Below are 24,694 nucleotides of genomic sequence, written 5' to 3'. Positions count from 1 at the left end.
GTAATTCAAAACACTCCACTACCCGATCGATACCTACGCGCAGTGCAAGCTTATCAGTTGTTCGGTCCAGACAACCATATCATTCCTAGCCCCACGGCTAGGAAGTTAGGTAAGGTTACGTTGGTTACTTTGGTTAGGTTGGCGAGGTCTTCTAATAATGTTTCTGCTGCTTGTTTTTCTCATTACCTAAGGTAAGGTTAGTTTTAATGGTTAATATTTGCCCATTGGCTGTCCACAGTTTCCAATTTTCAATATTACAGACACAAAGACTGGAAAAATGATACCTGTACATACGATTTCATACCATTTCTTGTGCAAATCCATATTAACAGAGTATCTCACAAATTTCTACGAGTATATTTCTGTATCTGCCATGTTGCCAAAGGCACTTGTCTCCTCTTTTCCTCCTCCTCTTCACGGCATAACAACCAATGACCTTCAAGTATGGTGTCATGTGACTTGGCTGGCCAATCATTTTGAACCAGCCTTCAACCACATATAGGTGCTCCTCTACTTACGAACGAGTTACGTTCCTGAGGCTCTTTTGTAGGTCCAATTGTTTGTAAGTCCAACTTTACTCTTGTAGATACCAAACATATTGTAAAAAATTAAAAGATTATGGATATTTAGTACAGCTATACCCTTTAATACAGCCTTAAAACCTGGCTCACTCTTCTTCCCTTAGGTAATGTTTGTTCTATCTGGAATTTTCTTCAAAATAATCCTGTCTCATCCATGTAACCCCCCTCAGTGATGATGTTTGTATCTCTGAAAGTTTGTAAGTTGAACGTTCTTAAGTAGAGGAGCACCTGTACTGTGGAAATATTTTAAATTTTTTTTTATCCTCTTCACCACTGATCGGCTCGTTAGCCGCTTGGGCAATCGGTCAAGTCTGTGTTACGCACTGTTGGCAAGTATTGTACTGTACTGGGCACGCACCGGCTCCTGAATGTATCTGAACCTGCTCCAGTGTTGGTCCAGTCTGGTCTTGAAACAGCTCACACTCGATGCCATCACAACACTCTCTGGTAGGTTGTTCCAAGAGTTCACAACTCTCACTCCGAAAAAGTTACCCTTCACAGTTTTCTGGGCTTGTGGCTTCCCCAATCTTGAGCTGTGACCCCTTGAGGGGCGAGCATTCGCCAGCACCAGGTAATGACACTCGACTGAGTACAGCTCCTCCCCGACTTACGACGGGGTTAGGGACCCAAATCCAGGTCGTAAGTCGAAATGGTAGCGAGTCGGAAATGCTTAAATAATACATAGAAAATCGAAAATGGGTGTCTCTTTTTCTTCTCAGCACTACAAAACACTTTCTTGACAGCCATTTTAAAGTGAATTACAAATGAAAATTTTGTCTGTGTACCAACTTTGGGACTTGAAAATACATAATTTTAACAAATTTTGGTACGACTGAGGCAGGTCGTAAGTGCGGGTGGACGTAAGTCGGGGAGGAGCTGTAGTGCCCTTTGAGATGTTTATATAACTCAATTAGGTCTCCCCTTGCCCGTCTATAGTATAAACTCGGCAAGTTCAGGCGGTCCAATCTCTCAGGGTAGCTGATGTGCCGTAGTGTAGGCACCAGTCTGGTGGCCCTCCTTAGGACATTTTCAATCAACTGACAGTCCCTAGCATATCTCAGGAATCAGACGGGGTGACAGTACTCCAAATGGGAAAGCTCTTCACTCTTGAAGATCGTTACGAGGGACGGACCGTCTAGATATCTGAACGACCTTCTTATAAGACTTAATAATTTAGTTGCCTGATTTACCTTCTACTCGCAATGACTCGAGAACTTCAGTTCATTGTCAACATACACACCAGGTCCTTTTCACATTCAGTCTCAATTAATGCAGTTTCTTCATCCCATTGGGACATATGATACGCCTCCTTACCGTTGGTACGTCCCAGGTGCATCCTTTTACACTTCGTGACACTGAATCTCAGCAGCCATTTCTTCGACTATTCTTGGAGCTCACAGAGATACTTCTGCAGCTCTTCACAGTCTGTTTGTTTCTTAATTTTCCTAAATAACTTGGCATCATCCACAAACATTTGTATGGAGGACTGTACAGCGTCAGGCATGTCATTTATGAAGCAAACAAACAACGGCGGGCCCAATACACCGCCCTGTGGTGCCCCGCTTATGACGGATACACATGATGATTTCGTGCCATTAATCTCTACACACTGCTTGCAGTCTTGGAGCAAGTCTCTGATCCATGCTAAGACATTTCCCCGAATTCCGTACCCTTCAAGTTTAATTTTCAGCCTTTCATGGGGTACACTATCAAAAGCCTTGGAAAAATCTAGGTCAATAGTGTCAATATTGCCACCCTGTTCCAGAATTTGGGTCCAAATATCCAGTACCTTGAGTAATTGTGTTGAGCAGGAGCGCCCAGGCATAAAACAGTGTTGGCAATCCTTTACAAGGTTGTTTCGTAGTAAATGTTCCATCACGGCATTTCTTATAATGTTCTCAAGTACTTTACATACTATGCTGGTTAGGCTCACCAGTCTATAGTTATTCATGGAGTGATGATCACCCTTCTTGAAGATAGGACTCACATAAGCCATTTTCCAATCACTGGGGACCTTTTGCTCATCCAGGCATTTACAGAAGAGGATCTTCAGGGATTCAGCAAGCTTGTTGCACTACTCTCTTTGGCTTTGACATAGTAGCAGGTAAGTTCCCCAAAAATAGGCTAGGTTGTATATATTGTAAGTTAGGTTAGGGGTTTTTATGTGTTTTTTGGCGTGTTTTACTAAAATCTGACTTCCAATTTTGTGCAAATTAACAGTTTCTGTTACAAATGAAAATTATTTTTTTTTTGCAAAAACCGCTAATTTGCACAAGAAATAAAGGTCAAATTTGAGTAAAACACGCCGAACATCATAAAAATAAATCTATTCTTGTATCAAAACCTGAGGACAGCCAATGGATGTATATTTACCATTTTAATTTATAAATAACCACTTTTTAACACATTTGTACAAACTACAACAGTGTCCACTAAAAAACACTGAAATTATGACTTTTAAAATCATTTTCTTTGAAAAATCACCGGTGGGTCAGTCATCAGTAATTATCTTGTAAACTAGTGTATTACCATGTGAACAAACTAAACATAATCTAATTTAAGCAAAAGAAATCCTAAGACTGTTACATTATGTACAATACATCATGTTTCCAGAGTTAATTAATTTTCCCTGCTGTCATTAAGTCTACAGTTAGGCCCAAAAACGGTAACCAAAGACAGTGAATTTCTATTAATACACCGATTTCTCTCACTGTTTTTAATATGTATTTCGTAATGTTTAGACAATTCTAAGACATTTTTCTTGGTAATTATATAGGACTAACCCATGAGCGAAATTGATGGAAAACAATTATAAAAACGCCCGATTTTCATTGTTATATTATAGTGGACACTTGTAGTTTGTGGAAATATGTTAAAAAATTTATATTTCTTAAAATAAACGCGACTTAACATTTGTTGGTATGTAGAACAGACCGAACCAACTTCACCAAATAAACCTACCTAACCTTACCTAACTTCCTCAGTATATTAAACAGAAAGAAATTACTTATGATGGTGAAATTTGAGGGATTTGCTGGACGTCAGATAAAACGGCCACATCAGCGCTATGCAGCCCTGGCGGGTTAGTCCTATGTATATATATAAGCCTTTTTCTTCGATGATATTTCCACCGGAAATTAAGGATAAGCGAGATATTAATTTTTCAATATTATTAGATATCCTCAGTCACAAGTGTCTCCATGATTTGTTTACATCTGGCGGAGAAGGTCTTTAACGTCTGCAGCGCATGTGCGGGGGTGGTGTGGGAGTTTCTTATTGGCTATAGCGATAGGACTTATTATTGGGCAAGAGTTTTTTGTCTTAGCCAATGAACAATGTGTGGGTGCGTCTGGAGAGGAGATTTGAATTTTCAGCACCAGACATGACTGAACAGGTGGAACAGCTGTGCCAACATTGTGATAAAGATTATTTTACATCAATTCCCGAGTTTCATCAGAAAAATAGTGAGGCAATTTCTTTTTTAGAAAACACAGTGTATTACTGAACATTCTTTGTCCAAGATGTGGGGCCATGAACAATGGTTAGGTTTTGTGGGTCCGAATAATTCCCCAAATGTACCCAAATGTAGCCGCAATGAAGTCAAATAATGGTCCTACATGAATAAATCGGACTGCCAATCACTTCTCGACTAGTATTTGGTGTCACGAAGTCACAAAAAATTGGTAAACTTAATTTAATCTGAGTTAATAGATTGAGTGCATGTACCTAACCTAACCTAACCTAACCTCGACTAGTATTTGGTGTCACAAAGTCACAAAAAATTGGTAAACTTAATTTGATCTGAGTTAATAGATCAAGTGCATGTACCTAACCTAATCTAATCTAATCTAATCTAATCTAACCTAACCTAACACAACACAACTCAGATTAAATTAAGTTTACCAATTTTTTGTGACTTTGTGACACCATATACTAGTCGAGGTTAGGTTAGGTTAGGTTAGGTACATGCACTCGATCTATTAACTCAGATTAAATTAAGTTTACCAATTTTTTGTGACTTTATGACACCAAATACTAGTCGAGAAGTGATTGGCAGTCCGATTTATTCATGTAGGACCATTATTTGACTTCATTGCGGCTACATTTTGCTACATTTGGGTAATTAGTCGGACCGGGTTTTGTTGGTTGGTTGGTATTTTATTTATGTCATTTACTTGAGAAAAATACCAACTTTTTCCATTACAACTGTTGGGTAGGTGGGTGGGGGAGGATCTACAAACTAGTGATTTACGGCGGAAATTAATACAAAATTCGTTGGAAATTCCTCAAATACCACAGAATAAACATATTTTTATTATCAAAGAAAGACCGTTGTATTAATAGAAATTGACCCCAAAGACTCCCTAAATTCGAGTCCACGTTACATAGTACACTTTGGGATTTTTTAGCGAGTCATGGTAAATCATCCTAACTATATTTGATATATTTTCCCATGTATGGTCTTAAATATTCAGTAGCCACATCCATAGGTCTCCCGGCACCTGTATAGGCCTAGTGCTCCATGGCCCTCTAGGGGGTTCCCTGACCTTGGCCGAACAATAACCAATATTTCTACCATAATTAAACATTTCATCTACCTTGTTCTCCGTGGTATATGATCGGCGAGTTGTGTAGGATGAGATGAGAAACCTGGAGACGATCCTGTGAGTGCCAGTGTAGGCCATCATGATGAGTTAAGTCCAGGACACCACCTCAAGGACGGCTACCTCGACTAGTGCCTTCAAGTTGTTCACCAATATCTCTCTATAACCTTTGGCTTTAAACTCAGCTTGTTCTTCAGTTAATGTACTATAATGGACGTTCTTGGTAGAGGTTTCCTAATCGGTTCAGTTTTTATGATGGAAATAATGGGGATTCCTGGCAACGTTCCCCACATTAACTCGGGAAGAGCCTAAATATAATACAGAATTATGTATATGTGGCGACGTTAAATTATAAAAAGTTTCTGAAGTAACAATTAGTTTATATTTTGCCAGATTTTAGGTAATTTTTAGTGTCATTATTAATAAAATACGTGTAAGTATTGGGTCCGTCTCCCTATAGATGTCTACAGCTAAACCTTTTCCTGAAATACTAAATAATTAACTTAGTGTAGTAGTAATTAATCTATAGGTTCATTTTTTTAGAGAATGTAATCTATTTCTTGATGTGGTTTAAAATATCTTATAATACTGTATATTCAATATGATTATAATCTTAAGTTTTATTTATTTCCAATCTTATTTTTCAATACTTAATTATCCGGAATGAAATTATAAAACGAATAAAATATTATATTCACAAAAATATATATATTTAATCAAAATATTTATATAAAAATTAGTAAAAACTGTCCAGGCTTGTTTAATGGTTGTCTCTGAGGAGGGTTGTTAACAGCGTGTGGTGGAGGTGAACAACATGACCTCTCTGGAGACCTGGAAGACTTTTGAACCTGAGAGCTACTACAAGTATGAATTAATATATAGCTGGTAACAAGTATAAATAGAGGAAGGGCTGGATGTCCACTTTGATGGCTTCCTTTAGTGGAGTCATGCTTAACATGGTGATCAGTAAAAGACACTGGATAAAATGGCACAGGAATTAATGGCACAGCTATAGGTATTATTTTACTTGTTGCCACCAAAATAATTAAGTAATATCTGCAGCATTGTCCCCAGAAGTAGTAGGATTTTTTTTTTCATTTTTTTCCACAGAGGTTCAAGTTATAGTAGATATAATATTGGATTTATTGGCTAATATTGACAACTGACTTGTTGATGCATTATTTGGTTTGATGTTTATTTTCATCAGTGAGTTGTGATATGACAATCATTTCTTGTGCAAATTCTTCATTTGCTAGAAAATGATGCTCCTAGGCATGCACTACATTGTCTTCTCGGTGGTAATGCGGCAGTGACGTCTCATCCCAGGATGTAGACAGCCAATCATATTGATGTATAGTAATGTCTCTGTTAGCCGAAATCCTTCAAACCCGGAAGGAACTTTCTGATAGCCGGAATTAAAATTTTCTCTGAAAATTTTTCCCAAAGCTGGAATTTTCCGGAAAAATCTGGCAAAGGGATCGATTTTTCAGGGGCACATTTTCTGGAAAATTCCGAGAATGGGAGAGTTTTCCTGGTTTGAGAGATGAAAATCAAGGGCATTTGCCGGAAATTCCAAGACAAATTTTCCGGTATCTGGAAAATTCCAGGGATGGAGGATATTTTTCTGGGTTTGAAAGATGATGTACGTAATGTACAATATATGGAACTAACGAGAATATTTTTGTTACCCGGAAAATTCCGGGGATGGGGGATTTTTTCTGACTTTGAGAGTCGTCTCGTCACCCGGAAATCTCTCATTCCCGGAAATGCTCTGCACCAATTGTTCCGGTTAGCAGTCCCTGCGCCACGCTCCAATATAGGCGTACACTCAGTGTACTCTATATGCTCTCACATCCACCAAGAATCATAAAGTTACACTATATTGTTATAAGTTCTTTTTGTTTAATATGCCAGGGGGTCTGGAGCCTTACAGCTAGGAAGTTTGGTTAGGTTAAATTGGTGAGGTCTTTTAACATCACTACTGCTGCTTGTTTTTTTTTATCAATTAGGCAATGGATATTTTGCCGTGACCGGCTAAGTTCCTATTATTTTACCATGAGTGCGCTCTGATTGGCTAATTGTCCATTACCAGTGAACAACACGAGAACGATATGTGACCATGACTCTTGCGGCATTTGGTATTTATTTTGCCGCGAGTTGATCATTGTGTAGCTATAATCAAGCTAGCTAATTATCAGAAGATAATAGATTTGGAAGATTTTGTTGTAAGCCTTTGACCTAAACTGTGCTCTCAGGTAATACAAAGAAAAATTTCTTCTAATACTGTAATTATTATTATACACATATGTAAAAAAAAAAATATATATATATATATATATATATATATATATATATATATATATATATATATATATATATATATATATATATATATATATATATATATATATATATATATATATATATATATATATATATCCACAGGAGCTTCCTGGAAAAGAACAAAAGACCAGATGGCCGGGGACTGATGAAGGTTCGACCCATCACCATCAAGATTGGAACAGTAACAACAGCTGAGGGTTCTTCCACAGTTCGGGTGGGACATACTACTGTTATGTGTGGCATAAAGGCAGAAATAGCCACCCCAGCTCTCAGGAACCCAGATGAAGGCTTTATTGTACCTAATGTAGAGCTGTACCCATGTAGCTCTCCCAAAATTAAAGTAAGAATTTGGTGCTTTAACTTCTTTTTATCATAACCTAATATAATGGTTAACCTTTCATCTATACTGTTACATCATTTTATTCTAAAGTTACAGGGAGAAGTGAGGAGGGGCTCACATACCTCCTACATTTCAACCTGTCATTATAGGCTGGGGCAAATCTATTACTCTTCCTTCCTGCTGCAACTGTCTCCCTGATTGAGAGAACTTGAAGTGATGATTTCCCTTCTGGAAAATACAGGACTGAGTGGGCAGTTTGATATTTAGAACAACTGCCTCCCAACCGTTTTGCTGGTCTCAGATACATGAGCTGCCATATGAAGGATTAATCCTCAAACCCCATTTTATGGCAAAACCCAGAACAAGGTGACTACCCTCCCTACTCCTATTGGATAGTGTGAAAGTCTGCTGGAACTGATAAGGGATTGCCACCAGGATGGCCAACTTGGGACAAAAAGCGAAGTGTATACTGGCAGTCCCCGAGTTATGACCATCCGCACTTACGAATGAGATCCCAATATATTCATCGCAAAAATTTATAATGTAAATCCCCCTTTTTTTTTACATTATTTTCATTATTCTATACTGTTTAACATTTTATTTACAGTATTTACATTATCTGTTATGTATGGGATGTTATTATTGTTTTGTATGGGCAGGGTTGTGCTTTAACCTAACCTACACTATGGAATTAACACTGTTCCGACTTACAATCATGGTCCAGGAACGTATCCCTGTCTTAAGTCGAGGAATGCCTGTACACACGAATGTGACATTACAGCTCACTACCCCTCATCTTTCAGTAGTGACTGTTACTTATAAGTTCCTTCATGGGAGCAATGCTTTCAATAGGCAAATTTAATAATCACTAGATTAGTCCCAGCTACTACCAGTAGCTTTAGATCCAATGGTTTAGTGTGCACATGTACTGTACTGTATATGAAAGCTGCCTAGGTATGGTCTCAGCCATAATGTGGAGTTTTGGGATCAGCTGTGCATTACTTTATTTGATCATTTCAGATGGGACCACCTGGAGAGAAGGCCATGGGCACTAGTCAATTCCTAAAAAATGTTTTGCACAGTTCAGGAGTGCTGGACTTAAAGGACCTTTGCATTGTCCCCAACAAGGTTTGTATCATTTAGTGTTTATCTCCCAATCAGATTGCCATTGTATTGAACATAATATCAGTAAAATGGACATCTGGACCATTGTTGGCCCATTTGTACAGTTAAGGACTAATCAGAATAAATTTGAATATTCCAAATTTTTGGTAATTTGATTTTATACTGATGCCACTTAGTCCTCTTCTGACTGTATCTTCAAAAATTGCACATATTAGAGTACAGTACTGTATTACAGGTTAGAATTAATATTGGACCAGCCCACTGATGATTTAATCGTATGTTCATGTTAGATCAGGCTTGATTCTGGGAGTACTGTACTGCCCTTCCAGTCCTGTGTATACTGACATTCTGTTTGCACCACTTTTGAGGAATTTTGGACTGTTGTGTTGGATATGTGTATGTTTTTAGTACTTCCTATTTCATCACCATGGTGTGTGGAAGTAGTAGTTGGTGGTGGCAAAGGCAAAATAAGTGCATCAGCATGTAATCATTGCTGATAATCTGAAAATAAACGATCCTGTCCAGTTCAGATTTGATGATACAGTACCACCTGACTCGTCCCAGTCCAACTTATCTCTCCTTCATGCATTACACCTCAGCCTCGGATGGTTATAAAGTTGTAATCAAAATAACTCATTTAATGTTTATATTTTTTAATGTTTATACGTACTATGTCTGTGTATGAGCATCCCCATAGTGAAGGGAGTAATGGAACAAGGATGCAATAGGATACTATCAGTGTTTGTAAAATGACTGTAAATATATTCTTATAATGGCCAAAAGTGGTGTCATTTCATGTCCCGGGAAACCCTCTGGAAAATCTGGACCTCCCCTTCCCATAATTAGTTCAGATTAATGGAATTTACTGTATAATATACTGATATTTTTTATTTGTTTAAGTGTAAGAAATGCATTAGACAGCTGTATTTCAGATAGTGCTTAAGTTTACACATTTTCTGTCATGCTGAAGGATGAAGTAACTAACATGCACAGTACTAATGTTAAAAGTACTGTACTGTACACTGTCTCTTTTCTTACTTTATTTAGCTTGCCTGGTGTCTCTACTGTGATGTAGCTTGTATAAACTATGATGGCAACTTGTATGATGCAGCACTGACAGCAATTATGGCAGCTTTACAAAATGTGAGGTTACCAGTGGTTTCATATGATGCAGAAAATGACAAAACTTCTGTTGCTTCAGAAAGAACTCTCCCATTAATGATAAAGGTACTTGTACTCTACTGCCATTTGTCCTTTCTTTCCTCACATAAAAGTTTTCATGTAATATGGAAATATGAATGCATAATAAAATCCTAGAAGAGCTTATTTAGTTATGATACTTTTCAAAATATTCTTTGAATTAATGCACGTCATCTTATCATATGTTTATTTTTCTTGTTCTCAGGCCAAGCCAGTATCATCAACCTTTACCATATACAGTGACGGTATACAGGTACAGTATAACAAGTTTTTAATTCTCTCAAGTAGTACTGTACTAATGGATGTTTAAATAATGGTTGTGGCCTTGGACAGTAACATTTTCCAATACAATATCAGAATACCAATTTTTAGAGTTCAGTGGAATCTTCTGCCAGAGATATGTTTGTGTTTTACCATTAAAATACTGTTTTCAACTATAAAGAAGCTGAAAATTTCTTATACGGTACAGTAGATTTAGTGTTACTATTGAGGTTTGTTCTCCTGGGCCAAATTTTCAGAGAGCTTAATCTAACATAAACCTCACTTAAAATATTGGAAACAAAAACATCAATACAGAACATAAAGAAATGTAAAAATAGACAACAAAATTAACACAGATACTCTACAAGGGTACTCACCAATACAAAACCAACAAGTTCTCAATATACAGTGCAACACTGAAAACACACACACAAAAAATTAAAAGCACTAATACTGTAGTACAGTACAATATACTGTTATAGCACTGCAAAGATCTAATGATGCCCTGAAGTGTATTGAAAGAAAAGTATGTTATCAAGTTCAGGTGCTGTTCATAGAAATGTGATGTATTAAAGACAGGCTATTGAATTGGATGAAACCAGAAAGAAAAATAGGTGTGCCCTGTTCTCCCAGCTATTAGTGTGTACCCCATATGTGTGTGTCTTCATCTAGCCATCTTTCATTCATGTCCACAAGCAATGTTTGTATGCTAACCAAGAAAGAAATTTCATATATGTGCATGGGAGTGAAACAGTGAAATTACCTTGTTTGTGATATGATACAAACAAGAAAGGAAGTAAAAAGATAAAATAACCCAATAATACGTGTTATGCAGCATTGTTGTGTAACTGGCAAACAGGGTATTCCACGGTTTCAAGTGCATGACTACCTCACTGTGTTCCCACGTCTTGTACCTGAGCTCTCACACACACACACTCCCAGGTCATGATATGTTCATATGGAGGCAACTGTACATGTGAAGTACTGTAGGACTGGCATATAAATAAAACAAATATTTGATTAGATTAAAATTGGTGATATGGTGGCTGCTATTGTTCCCTCCTTGTGATACAAGGTGGAGGTACCAGAAAGAATTTATTGTTGTGCCATCAAAAAACCACAGCTAATCCATACAAGTATGAGATGAATAGTTTACTAATATTAATAATCTGTGATTTTCAGCTAATGGATCCTACAGCAGAAGATGAAAGCCAGGGGAGTGGCGAAGTTGTTGTGGTGCTCTTGGAAAATGGTTCCCTGTGCACCACACACAAGCCTGGTGGTCAGCTCATCCTACCCAACATCCTGGATGACTTTGTTAAACTTGCTAAGAAAAGAGTTAAGGTTGTTAACAATTTAATTGATAGAGTCCTTACTGAAAGAATGGACACCTCATAGTGTCAAATGTTTACCAGTTGAAATAGTACAACTCTGTTAGTGATATTTTATTTGTACTTTTGATAAACGGTAAGTGTATCTCGTGACAATTCAAAACTAAATGCTACACACCTATACCAGAGACCTTCATTATTCTTTAAAATTAGCATTTAGTTTTGAATTGTCAAAAGATATAGTGATTGATATAGGTGGGATTTGTTTCTTGTGTATAGCAGACACAGCAACATACATATTTGTGGATAATATTTGAATTAAACTTCACCTAGAAAGGAGAAACGACTGTATTAAACTTCTTAAAACAAAGTTGATATAAAGAAATAATTGTGATTTAATTTTGTCCTCTTTATAAAATACATAAAGTAGGACCCATGGGTATCACTGGCCATTAGGTAGAGTGTGGGTACAGCACACTGTACTCAAGGAGTAGCATGGCCAGTACAGGTTGGACCCCGTTAATCCTACGCCGATAGTCCGGCAGTTTTGATGGTTTGGGATGCATATACTGTAGTGAATACTTATCTTATGGGGAAAATTAGAATATGTTCCACAACTATTAAAAGTCAACCGTAATGCTATAAAAGTTGTAGAAAATTACAGTAATTTCAAAATTGGCTGAAATTTCAATTTTCTCGGAAAATCGTTCCCCAAACTAATTTTCTAGAGGGACACATTTTCCGGAAAATTCTGAGAAATTTTTCTCGGTCGTGAAGACACGGTTTCGGAGTCTGCCAAAGGCTTGAGATGCACATCTGATCCGATGCTGAATCTCTTCATCGATGTCCGTGGTGGTGGACAGGTGGGAGCCAAGATACCGAAAGTGTGTAACATTAGTGAGGGTAGTGCCGTTAAGCTGGATGGACGGTGGAGGTGTGGCTGAACCAGGTGCAGGCTGAAAGAGAATCTCAGTCTTACGTACATTTAACTCAAGGCCGAAGTGTGCATACGCATCTGCTGAGGTGTTCAGGATCTCCTGTAGGTTACCTTCAGTGTGAGTGACAAGGGTGAGGTCGTCTGCATAATGAAGCTCAGTAATGGAAGCTGCCAACACCTTTGTTCTTGCCTGGAGTTGTCCACCCCGCCAGCTAAATTGGCACTGGCACGATTAAGGAAGGCAGCCAAGAAAATAGAACAGAGAGTTGGTGCCAGTACACAACCTTGTTTAACCCCCATTTGGATGGGGAAGAACTCAGACTGGGTGCCATTGTGCAGGACACTGCCATTCATGCCATAGTGGAGTTGCTTCACAATGGCGATGAATTTTGATGGGCAGCCAAAACGGCTGATGGTCCACCAGAGGGCTTCCGAGTCGAAGGCCTTGGTTAGGTCGATGAAAACCATGTACAGGTCACAACGCTGTTCTCTGCACTTTTCCTGTATCTGACGGGCAGCAAAGATCATGTCAGTGGTGCCACGTGATGGCCTAAAGCCACATTGAGATTCTGGGAGGAAGTTTTCCGCCTCAGGAAGAAGTCTGTTCAGGAGGACTTGGGCGATAATCTTGCCAGCTACAGACAGCGCACACACACACACGCTCTCTCTCTTCACTTGCTGTCAGTGATTACTCATACAGTTGTAGCATATTTTCTGCTATGATGTTCCTTTTTCACAACAAGACTTCAAGCATTTACCTGGTTTGTGCCTGTGGCTGTCACTCTACACAATGTAGTATGTAGTATCATCCAACAGTAACACATTCTTCTCCAAAAATCACTGCAAACATGAAGTAAAATTTCTGAAATACCTGTAGATATGTTGATAAAATTATTTTCAAACTAAATATTAGCACAAATCATTATAAAGGGAAATAAATGACACATCATCTCATCACTACCAGCTATATTGGCACATTGTTTCATGAACAAATAATCAGAATAATTAAATTCTTGAGTCATAGTCTTCACATCCACAGAATTACTAAACCAGAGAAATAAAATGAGTATTATACATAAAATTACTTGAATTGTTGTATACAAGACTGCAGGAACAGTTTAAAAAAAAAACTTTATTTCCAACTTGGCCGCAACAAATCAACTTGAGCTAACGAAGACGTAAGAGAACAAAAGCAATACTGTACTTCTGTCCTCTTTTAAATGCTGTAAACCTGAGAATATATCAATATTCCTATTAAACTTTAAGTACAGTAAATAAAGTCAATGCAAAAAAAAAAAGAGTATTTGCATAAATAAATGCATCATATTGACAGTGCATGTAAATAAGCTATAAATGATAATGGAGGTGAACATTTGTATAAATGAACAAACACAACAGCTGGAATAAAACAAAAAAATTTAAATAAACCAACAAAGTAGACAAAAGTTAACAGAGTCAAATTATATAACTAAGTTACTTTTCTAAACTGACTGAAACACAGTACACTATTTCCATCAAAGATCCTTTATGTATATAAACAAATTTTCAAGGAAAATCTTTCAATATCCAACAATTCCATAAAGAACCTTAATGGTACACAATGCCTTAAAATTACATGTTTACAGCTATAGTACAGTTCACTGGGGATTCCTAAACTACTCGGCATTTACACAGACAATGTCAATGTCAGGGTACATAACCAGATTCTCATTATCAGCCTCCCAAAGTACTGTACTCTGTACTACATTACAAACGAGTACAATTCCAATACTAAAGTACTATACCTGTACAACTAAAATGATTATGAAAACAGGTTCATTTAACCAATAAGTTGTGACACTGGTATACAAACTTGCAATTTGGAAGGCTAGTGCTCTCATCTTAGGTCAGGTCAGACTGTAACTGTTTTTTGGAACATAAGTGCCTTTCTGAAATATAGACATATAGATTTGACTTTGCTAGCCTTACTGTTGGTGATAGTTAAAAAGTTCCAGCACTCCATAAACAGCATGCAAGTCCTCAAAACCATGTAGCAAGTGTATAAAAAAATATGAACTAGCTATGACTTAATGGTGACCAACAACAACATACTGGTAATCAAACTTGAGAGAGCTCTCACAATTGTGAGAAGGGACATCCATCATAAGTGATAAAAACTAAAGTCATTCAACTAGAAAAGGGCTTGATAATATCTCAATTGTAATCATGGATTTTGTCATAATTCATTTTACTACAGATCCTAACCTTGCACAGATGGAATTTTAAAACAAATGACATGTTCTATGGATTACTATCTTTAACCTACACACCTATACGAGATTACTTTATGACCCACTTGAGACGTCCATCTCAATGTGAAAACTTTTTGTGGAAATAAAAAAAAAAAAAAAAAAATCATAATCAGTAAATCCAACAATCATCAACTGATATCAATTTATGTAAAAAAAATTCTTTACATCTTATGTGGATCTTTGGTGCACGGTAATCATACTGGCCATCCACAAAGTTAAGTAGAGTATTGAACATATCAGAATACCACTAAACATGTCTTCCCTTTTTCAACTATAAGTTCTTTATGTATCAACTTTTTTTGATTTATGTTGACATAAAATGAGGCGCTCCTTCTGTCAGAAGGGTGACAAATATACCCTGTATTGGGTAGAAAAAGAGACGGGCTTCCTGTTGAAACAAGAATCTGATTTGGGCGCCCTTGACTAATTCGTCACTATCAATGGGAGCGCCTCATGATGAAACAGATGAATCATATTTTACTTCACCTGTTCAATTTCACTGAACTCCAAAAGTATTTTCAATCCATCTCTGTCTCCAGAGAGGAATGTACTGTATTATACAGTACAGTGCATGCCATATACAGTCTGTATGTGGCATAAATAATACAGTTTACAGTATTGGAATGTTCATTGTACAAATAATCTAATAAACTGACAAATATACACATTATCTAATGAATTGTAATGATAACAATAGGAACAGTAGTGTGAATTAATCATAAATATAATTCAGTAAGTAGGAATGTTAATTATACAAAAAATCTAGTGAATAGGAACACAATTACAGTACAGTACAGTGGTCCCTCGGTTAATGAACGGTTCGATTAATGAATTACCTCTCATAAGGATCTTCAATTCGGTTAACGAACAAAACTTCGATTAACGAAATCCTTACGACAAACACGTTTTGTTGTGAGCATCAGCTGATGGGCTAGTCTGTCAATTCAGTAATCTGTTCTATGTTTACATTCATTTCCAGTGGATTAAATATCAAGAAAGTTGTGCTCTTTAATATTTTTACATTTTTTATTTTAAAATTATTAGTCATTTTAAAATTTAGTTAACATATTGATAATATATGCAGTACGGGGAACTAGTTTATTGTGCGCCCATCAGCCGCTTGACTCACCCACCAGGAGTCAGTTTGCCTTTGTTTACAGTGGAGTGAACATCGATTTTGTTGGTGTCTTGAATATTTTTGCATTTTTACATTAAAATTATTGGTCATTCTGAAATTTAGGTAACATATTGATAATATATAGCACAGTGCTGTGTTGATTTAAATAAAATAATCTTGCATTACACCTAGTGAACTTACAATTTTATTGATGAAATTACTGCATCAAGCATGGGTCCCCTGAAAGGTGATTTCTCCTCCACCCTCACTTCCTTTTCTTCTCTCTTCTCCACCCCCACTTCTAATTCCCATCATCATTATCAACCAGGAACTTTCTACATACACACCTCAAAGTATGTGTACTTTAATGCATTTTTCTTTTTTTACTTTGTATGTACTTTTCTGTGAGCTGGAACCAATAACCCAATATCCCATTGAAACAATGGATTCGGTTAACGAACGACTTTGTGGAATGAATTGTGTTCGTTAACCGAGGGACCACTATATATTGAAAAAAGAACACAATTATACAATTAATCTAGTAAGTAGGAAAGTTAATTATATAAATACACTAGAGAGCACAAATATTAACTAGATGAAAGCACCAATAAGGTAAGTCCAGGGAAGGTGTTAAGGCCGTTTCACACCAGATGCAATGCTAGCTATGCTGCAGATGGAAATTACGTGGCTTTGAATTGCTTCTGTTGTTTTTCAATGAGGTTGTTCAGACCGGATATGTACCATCCCAGATTGCCTCCTCCACAATTTTTTCTCAGCATGGCTTCATTGCAAATGCACACTAGAGCATTTTGGCAGTCTGAGACTGACAGTTAAGAGCGACAGCAGCTAGCGCCCTACTTCAAGGTCATTTCCAACCATAATTATCATTTACTTTTGTTTATCAGTGCAGCCTTTCCTAGGGTTTATGGACTGTCTGTAGTTTGTATCTTGTTTCTTGATATCCTTTTCAATTATTAACAGAACTTCACTGACCTGAGCATTGAACAATCTGAAACATTTTCAAAATGTTTCTTCATCACCTGAAAGCTCCTGCACAAGATGATGGTATTTGCCAAATTTTGGTCTTTTTGCATTTGTTTCATGTACCCACATTTTTTTAAGACATTCCTAAAATCAGCAGTAAAAGTTCCTCCTCCTCCTCTTCCTCATAATACCACTGTGCACTGCCTTCCATCTTGACTGATGCAATGATACTAAGAGTGCATATTATCCAGTGTGAACACTAGCATAGTAAGTATTGCAACCGAAAATCCATAGTGTAGCTAACAACACATCTGGTGTGAAACAGCCTTTAAGCATCTTGGCTAGTGTCACTGTCTCTCACCACAAGGACCCAACTGCCCAACCACATATGTAGAACATATTTCCAGCCATCCTAAGACTATCTGAGCTTCATAGAATCAAAACTTCAATGTCAATTAAGTTTTTTCCTAAAGTTTCTGATGTAATTTTTCAAGGATATACTAAAGCAGCATAATGTAGCCTCAGTAATCTTGATTTTAAAGTACCTGTATGTTGCCCAGTATTAATGTGACTGGCTATAAATTTTAAGTGGGTGAATAAGGGAGGTGCTTTATTTCTCCAGTACATTACCTCCCTCCAGTGTACATTTCCGTCAACAACCAATTGATAATAACTCAGGCTTCTTTTTATTTGAAGACGTTGTATTTGCTTTTGCTATTTTCTTTCTATTGCCAACTCTCTTCATAAATATTAACCTATCATGCACACACGACTGTTAACAAAGAGATCAGCTGATCTATATTTTATCACAGTGTCCTTAATTTATCTTTAAGTGTTCTTTGTATACTTCATTAATATACCTTTAAGTTATTATGTGTCTGTGTGTGAGAATGGAGTTCTTCAGCCCTTCAAAATCACTACAGTAATACAGTTCCTTCTACACTTTCAAGAACATCTGATCAACTAAGGGTCCATTAAAACATGGAGGAAATTAAAATTGGTCTCCTTGTTTAGCAAAAGAAAACAACTTTACAGTGTTAATTTCCTCATTTTTGGTGCAATATTTTTCTTCAAAAGACAGACCTTACTGGTACTCCCATGTATATCACCCAGTGATAGGGAATGTGAATTAATGAAAGTTTAGTGAATTCAATACAGTATACAAAAACTAGTAAGTAAGAATGTAAGTTGGATTGATTTTAAAACAATTTTAAGATACAAGTAATCTAGTACTGTACAGTAAATGGGAATGTTAACCATAAACAATGTGAACAAGTCAACTTTATGAATACAATACAGTACTGTACAGTATTCTGTAAGTAAAGTTGTAAATCTTATATAGTACAGCTACTGTATATAGGTTATATAATAAAATCTATATATATATGTCAATGGTCGTGATGACTAGAATAAGACTAATAAAAAAGCTTCATGAAAACATGGAAAACAAACTTTAAATAAAAATAATTTAAATCCTAGCTCCAACACTGAGAACTCAAGAGAACAATAAATCCTTGTCAGAAGAAGAAAAAACAAATGATAGCCCCTTCTTGTAAAAACACAGACTGAAGCAACCACTAAAATGTGTTCTTCAGATTTTAACCTTCGTACTGTACAGGGTATGTGTGAATTAACACCTTTTGCTGTTGTGAGTATTTGTAGGTTATGCCAGAGGATGAAGGGAACTATGAGAGGAAAGGTGAAGAAACCTGTGAAAAACAATGTACAGTACAGTATGTGTATACAAAAAGGGTGTATGTGCATAAAAGGAGCATATCACAGTAGTCTGTGAAGATACATAGTAACCAGGGTGACTGTGCCACTTCATGAATGAGTCACCTAAATGATTATCAGGGTACTGTACCATTTGATTCTTGACAAGACTGAGACACAAAATAGAATGTTCAAGAAATGTATCTCAATTTCAATCAAATTATTCATGGAACAGAACAGACTATGAGAAGAGTGGGAGTCAAAGCTTACCAGTTGTATGACAATCCTTTAAAAGTTGAAAGAACATGATATACATACAGCATTTAATGATAATGAATATGTTTAAAGATAATTGATGGCAGTATTGAAGGTTATAAAAGTAAGTGGAGCACAAATGGTAAAATAATGACACTTTCATATTATAGAAACTAAAGCTAAAAAGTAAAATAATAGACTACTGTAGTATTTGTAGATGCCTAAAGCTGACCAACTAGCTGTGGACATATCTGGAATGTACATACAGACTGACACAGAAACAAGGATATTACTAATTATCCCAATCACACTAGTCTTGACATAAAAACAAGAATAACTGTCACTTTACAATGGAAGAGAATACAGTACACTCCAAGAGTAATGTAAATATTAACACAAAATTAATGAAAAACAGAGGAAAACCTTTTTAATGATTTATAGATCTAAATAAATTTACTATATTAAAAAGTTCAGATAAAAAGCTCTTAACTTAAATTAATAATTAATAAATTAATGATAGTCGGTTAGACAATACAGTACTGGCATTATCTTCATCTAGTTTCCATCCTAAGATAAAGTGACATGACATATATGCTACAGTTTTTAAACTGTCATTTGAGTGTAAATTAGACTGAAGGACTAGTAAAATAATTAAAATAAAAGAAAATACATGAAACATGGATTATTAATACATATCCAAGCAAAAAGATTACCGTATATCACGGCCTATAAGGCGGCGGGGTGCATAAGACGCCCCCCCCAAATTTCCATTTAAAAAGTAGCTTTTGAGCTCTATTTGCTGTATAAGACCAGTACCCCAAATGTGACACTTACCCACTGACTCAGTAGTCCTTTACCAACCATCCTTGATTTTTTAAAATAAGGCCAATTCACTTCAAGTAATGTCATCAAATTATACTCGCTGGTGTAGTGTAAACACTAGTGACGTCACTGAAGCGTGGTGGGAGTGTTCCCTCGTCTGGGTGGTGTGACTATTTATACAACATGTGGTTCAACAGCAACCACCGTATTCTAATTGTGGTGTTTCATTAGGATTTGAGTGAAAAAGGTTACCAGTATGTACTTACTACATACATTTATTACACAAATATATATATATATATATATATATATATATATATATATATATATATATATATATATATATATATATATATATATATATATATATACTGAATATACTATGTACAAAAAATGAATGTTCAATGAATTATTTATGGTGCATTAGGGTACTGGTCACTTCTGATGGGCTATAAATAGCTTGTTATCTCCCCTCCATCTCACCCTGAGCCAGACGGAAGGGTCTTGGTAAATAACATGTTTGCTTATTTTCCATTTACTTTAAATAGATTTACCGAATTATTTGTTTTATTTATTTATTTATAATATACTGTAATATATTAAACACACTGTAATTATTTTCTTTAATTTATAAACTGTTTTGCGACAAAGGAATGTTCTCCAGTAGTGTTTCATTAGGATTTGAGTGAAAAAATATTACGTACTTACACAATTGTTCCTCTTACTTTGACAACACAACATACATACAGTATATTATTTCTCAGTTTTGATCTTTTTTTTTAATTTTTGTATTTATTTATAGTTAGTTACTTAAAATAAGGCCAATTCACTTCAAGTAATGGCATCAAATATTACCAGCTGGTGTAGTGTAAACACTAGTGACGTCACTTGAGCGTCTGTAATTAACCGTCGATAGTTTCAAGAATTAATGCACTTTTCCTTTCTTGTCTCCTCACTGGCAAATGGGGGGGGCGTGGGGAGGGGTGTGTGATGATAGCTGTGTTTATTACAGGGGTATAAATCTCTTTTACGGTATGTTAGACAGGTTTATAATACATTTTTATTATTTTAATATACCGGTAATCTTAATTTGAATCCAGCTTGCCAAACGTAAGTTTCAGTATAAAATAATTAGTGGTAAGACCTTGTGAGTGGCTTACGATGTTTTCATCACCACTCTTGACACACTAAACCACAATATTTAAGAGGTAAGAATTTTAAACTTGGTGGTTTAGACGACCCCCTAACTTTGGGCAGATTTTTTTAATGTTCAAATTTCGTCTTATAGGCCGTGATATACGGTATATAAGAATTGATTATATCTGTATACATATAATATACTAACGACATGTTACATTCCTTTGGGTACTGTAAATTCTAACAATTCCTCAAAACTAAACAAATAAGAGTTATCATACCATGAGAACCATACAAGAGCTTAATGAACAACATGGAACAAAAATATTAGTTTATTTTATATTTCAATTAATACTATAGCAGGTCTGCTGGGTTAGCATCTATTGGTCCAGTAACTTCCCATATAGTGGCAGCAAGACGGCGTGTATGTTCCAGCACACAGGGCGAGGTGGCCAACCCCAAGTGAACACAAAAAAGCTCATACACGCGTATTCGACTTGGATCCATGCCAGGGAAGGTCTGGACACAAAGGGATCTGTAGAAGTCGTCACAGAGTACGCCGGGTAGAGGCAGTGTCTCGTTTATGCTCTCCCCTAATTCACCTGGCTTCAAGGGATTTCCACCACTGTCTTCAAACCAAAGGAAATATGCATAACTAAAAGTGGTGTCCTTCCACATAAGTGATAGATGGCCCTTTGTTAAGTGAGTGCGTGCAAACTCAACCATGGACCACACTCGAGCAACTGTGAGAGCTCTAGCACCATTTGCTGAGGAATCTGAGTCCTTAGTCAAGTCTCCTGGCTCCTCAGTTAATAATGTGGGAGATGTCAACTGGTGGGAGGCACGGTCTACATACAGAAAATGAATCAGCCCTGGGAATTCTTCTAAATATTTATTGATTGTAAGACCAGAGCGACAGCCCAAAGTCATGTTCCTCAAAGCTTTTACCTCCAAGAAATGACAATAATCAGCCATGCGTTCAGAAGCCATAGCCACTGCAGACTCCACTAATGGCGCCGAAGTTGACGTGTTGACTCCAAGGCATGCAACACGCCATGCTGAACGAGCTGTATCAACGAGGGATGTAAGAGATGCATCCACACGCATCGGAACCTCTGCATCTTCTCCGTTCCGAAGCCAATCCTCTAAACCACTCTTCTTTACATTCTCCCATCGGAAATGCACCTGCGGTACCCAAAAATATTATGATATGGATAACTAGAAGTAAAGGTAATCTATGGTATCAATTAAACAAATTATTTCAATGTCTATCTTACTTATACAGTAGAACGTCGATTTAACGCGAATCAATTTAAAATTATTGATTTAAAGTGACACCCACAATTAAGGACAACATATCAATTTAAAGCGAATCTTTCCTATTTTACGTGAGTCATATCTGGCGCGTCATATGGAAATATACATTATTGCAAGGGACACTACCAATTGAATTAATGTAAGAGGTTTATACTTTTTATTGCAAGCAATCATCCAGATTATATTTTGATAAAAAAAATGCAATTGGTATTACTTACAGCTGCAATACTGCATGACAAATTTGATTTACAAAATTCTTTATTTCAGTGGTTTGAGGTAATAAACAGCTGCCCTTCACACTCCATCATCGCCCCCCCCCCTCCCACACACACACACACAGACACAGCCAGTGTGTGGCCACGTGCTTGTGTATGGTGTGGTAGGCTGACAATTTGTCATGATGAACAACATATATAAAACTAAGGAATAGGAAAGGGTAGATAAGAATACTGTATATAAAAAAACATTGTGCATAAGGATCTACTGTACTTCATCATATATTATGTCAAATAAATCTGGCTGAATAAAGCATAAACAATTGCCATCCATTTCATTACCTGCTGCAGTGCCTTCTCAGCACGTTCTGCTGCCCTCCCCTTTGGAATACGTCTCGCCAGTTCCTGGGATTTCCTCACAGCTGTGTCACAAGCATCCAAGACCAGCTTCCCTCGACCATTAATTTCTCCTGTGATCATTTCCTCCAGTCCAGTTAACAATGTTGTGAGCTGCACAGACAGCTGTGTCCGATTCACCTGAATTTTTTTTTAATTAACATGTATGAAAATATAATATAAAGTAATCAAAATGGAAATAAAGGATTAATTCTTTAATCTCATTTTATGATTTAGCCAGTTCTAAGTGATTCATGTATTATGGTGATAAGACCAGGCATTGGAAACCCAGGTATACCCTGAGATATTATTGTCTGGGACTAATTCATTACTGTACAGTAATATGTTACACTTTACAGTTACAAACAAGTTCCTAAAATGGATCTTTAGAGGAGAAACTCACCATATGCACACTTCACCCATCAACTAAATCGACCATTTTGGATTCCAGGCTCAAACCTTCCCTTCCAATTAACTTCCACAGTCCCCACAAATAGGAATGAGTGTATCAAAGTCACTCAGTCATAACATGGGATTTTAGGACCAATCCTTCACGTACAACCTGATGTCCTCTCTAACCTTACTTATGTAAGGGCATCGTGAAACTAAAAGTTCAATTAGTGTATCCACCTTCACAATATATTAATTTTAAAATCTTGACTTTTTTACTAATTTTCATCTCACAATAAGGTGATGGTGACATGTGGAAAATCAGGTCAGAAATGCCTCATGATGTGCTGACAATTTTCAGTATCCAGGAGCAACATTTACTACTCTTGTGTCTCTCTAATGTCTGGTTACATCTCTACCCTGCTCACCAGCCTTTTATTCTAGTATTAATCTTAAATTAAATTAATATTCTAAATTCAATGGAGATAGTAAAGGAAATGATCCTCACCAAGTCACAACATCCTTCAAATAAATACTGTACAAGATATTAATTTTTTATAAGTCTGGATTATGTTTCCAAGCTTTCATCAGAGGCATTTGTGTTTGGTATGCTTATTTTACACTAATGTCAAATATATATACCAGAATATTTTTTTTTCATTCTGCAAAACATAATTTTTTTTTACTTCTACCACAGCTGTATAAACAAAATACATGTACAGTAAAAGTCCAAAAATCCGGATGCCAGAAATCCGGACCACCCGAGAATCCGGACTTTTCAAAAACTATTTTTTTTTTTTAGCGGGCATTTGTGTGCATGCGTGAGCGCCACAGCTGCACAGCGACAACAAGCGACCACGTGGTCGCCACTTTAAATTGGGCAATCAAACTGTGACAACATACCGTATATACTCGTCTATAACCCCCCCTCGTTATCAGTCGACCCTGATTTTTTGACCAAAAAATCGTTTATTTATGATATTCCTCGTTTATAGTTCCACCCACGTTTTTGAGGGTAATGGAACAACAAAACCACTAAAAACGCTCTACGTCCTATAAACTGAGGCTCGCCGTGCATGAAACACAAGTGCTGAAGGCAAATTGTTTACCATTTATTATTACGACACTTTACACTGAAACCCGGGTAGTTTCAACAAAAATATTGTATATTTCCATTCAAGTATTTATTCAAGTCAATTAGGAGGGAATATTATTGAAATACAACAGTTTTTAAACTAAACCATTCGAAAAGCGATTACGGTAACATCTATTGAACGAAAGAAAGCGAAAGTCATTGTTTTCGTCATGATTTTATCCCACTTTCCACTGTAATAC

General features: G+C 36.6%; 3 protein-coding genes across 6 annotated transcripts in view; 1 reads left to right on the top strand and 2 right to left on the bottom strand.

Annotated features, from left to right (window-relative positions):
* Window positions 1-5,507, bottom strand: part of LOC121862262 (cytosol aminopeptidase-like) — a 50,653-nt gene extending 45,146 nt beyond the window's left edge. Inside the window, exon 1 of one of the 3 annotated variants that reach the window (XM_042360370.1) lies at window positions 5,180-5,507. In XM_042360370.1, coding sequence (XP_042216304.1) covers window positions 5,180-5,269 — 90 coding nt within the window. In that variant the 5' untranslated portion in view covers window positions 5,270-5,507. The remainder of the gene's footprint in view (window positions 1-5,179) is intronic. The other 2 variants (XM_042360369.1, XM_042360368.1) reach the window with 2 other exon arrangements.
* A 427-nt stretch (window positions 5,508-5,934) lies between these two features.
* LOC121862261 (exosome complex component RRP43-like) lies at window positions 5,935-12,173 on the top strand. 2 transcript variants are annotated; one of them, XM_042360365.1, is made up of 6 exons: window positions 5,935-6,049; window positions 7,631-7,868; window positions 8,889-8,996; window positions 10,041-10,220; window positions 10,399-10,446; window positions 11,637-12,173. In XM_042360365.1, exons 1-6 carry the CDS (start codon window positions 6,000-6,002, stop codon window positions 11,850-11,852), a joined length of 840 nt encoding a protein of 279 aa, XP_042216299.1. In that variant the 5' UTR covers window positions 5,935-5,999; the 3' UTR covers window positions 11,853-12,173. The 2 variants fall into 2 exon arrangements, with proteins under 2 accessions (XP_042216299.1, XP_042216301.1); XM_042360367.1 differs by lacking the exon at window positions 5,935-6,049 and adding an exon at window positions 6,097-6,200.
* A 9,035-nt stretch (window positions 12,174-21,208) lies between these two features.
* LOC121862260 (Hermansky-Pudlak syndrome 1 protein homolog) lies at window positions 21,209-23,110 on the bottom strand (the record flags this gene model as incomplete). Its single annotated transcript, XM_042360364.1, is given in 2 exon segments — window positions 21,209-22,226; window positions 22,916-23,110. Coding segments are annotated over 2 exon segments (1,026 nt in total), but the record flags the coding sequence as incomplete, so codon positions are not given.
* Between the last annotated feature and the right edge of the window lie 1,584 nt (window positions 23,111-24,694).

Source organism: Homarus americanus, unplaced genomic scaffold, assembly GCF_018991925.1.
Source record: "Homarus americanus isolate GMGI-L3 unplaced genomic scaffold, GMGI_Hamer_2.0 scaffold31037, whole genome shotgun sequence".
NCBI classification, from domain to species: domain Eukaryota; kingdom Metazoa; phylum Arthropoda; class Malacostraca; order Decapoda; family Nephropidae; genus Homarus; species Homarus americanus.
Note: the sequence above shows the minus strand (reverse complement) of the source record. Positions and strands in the feature narration are given on the sequence as shown.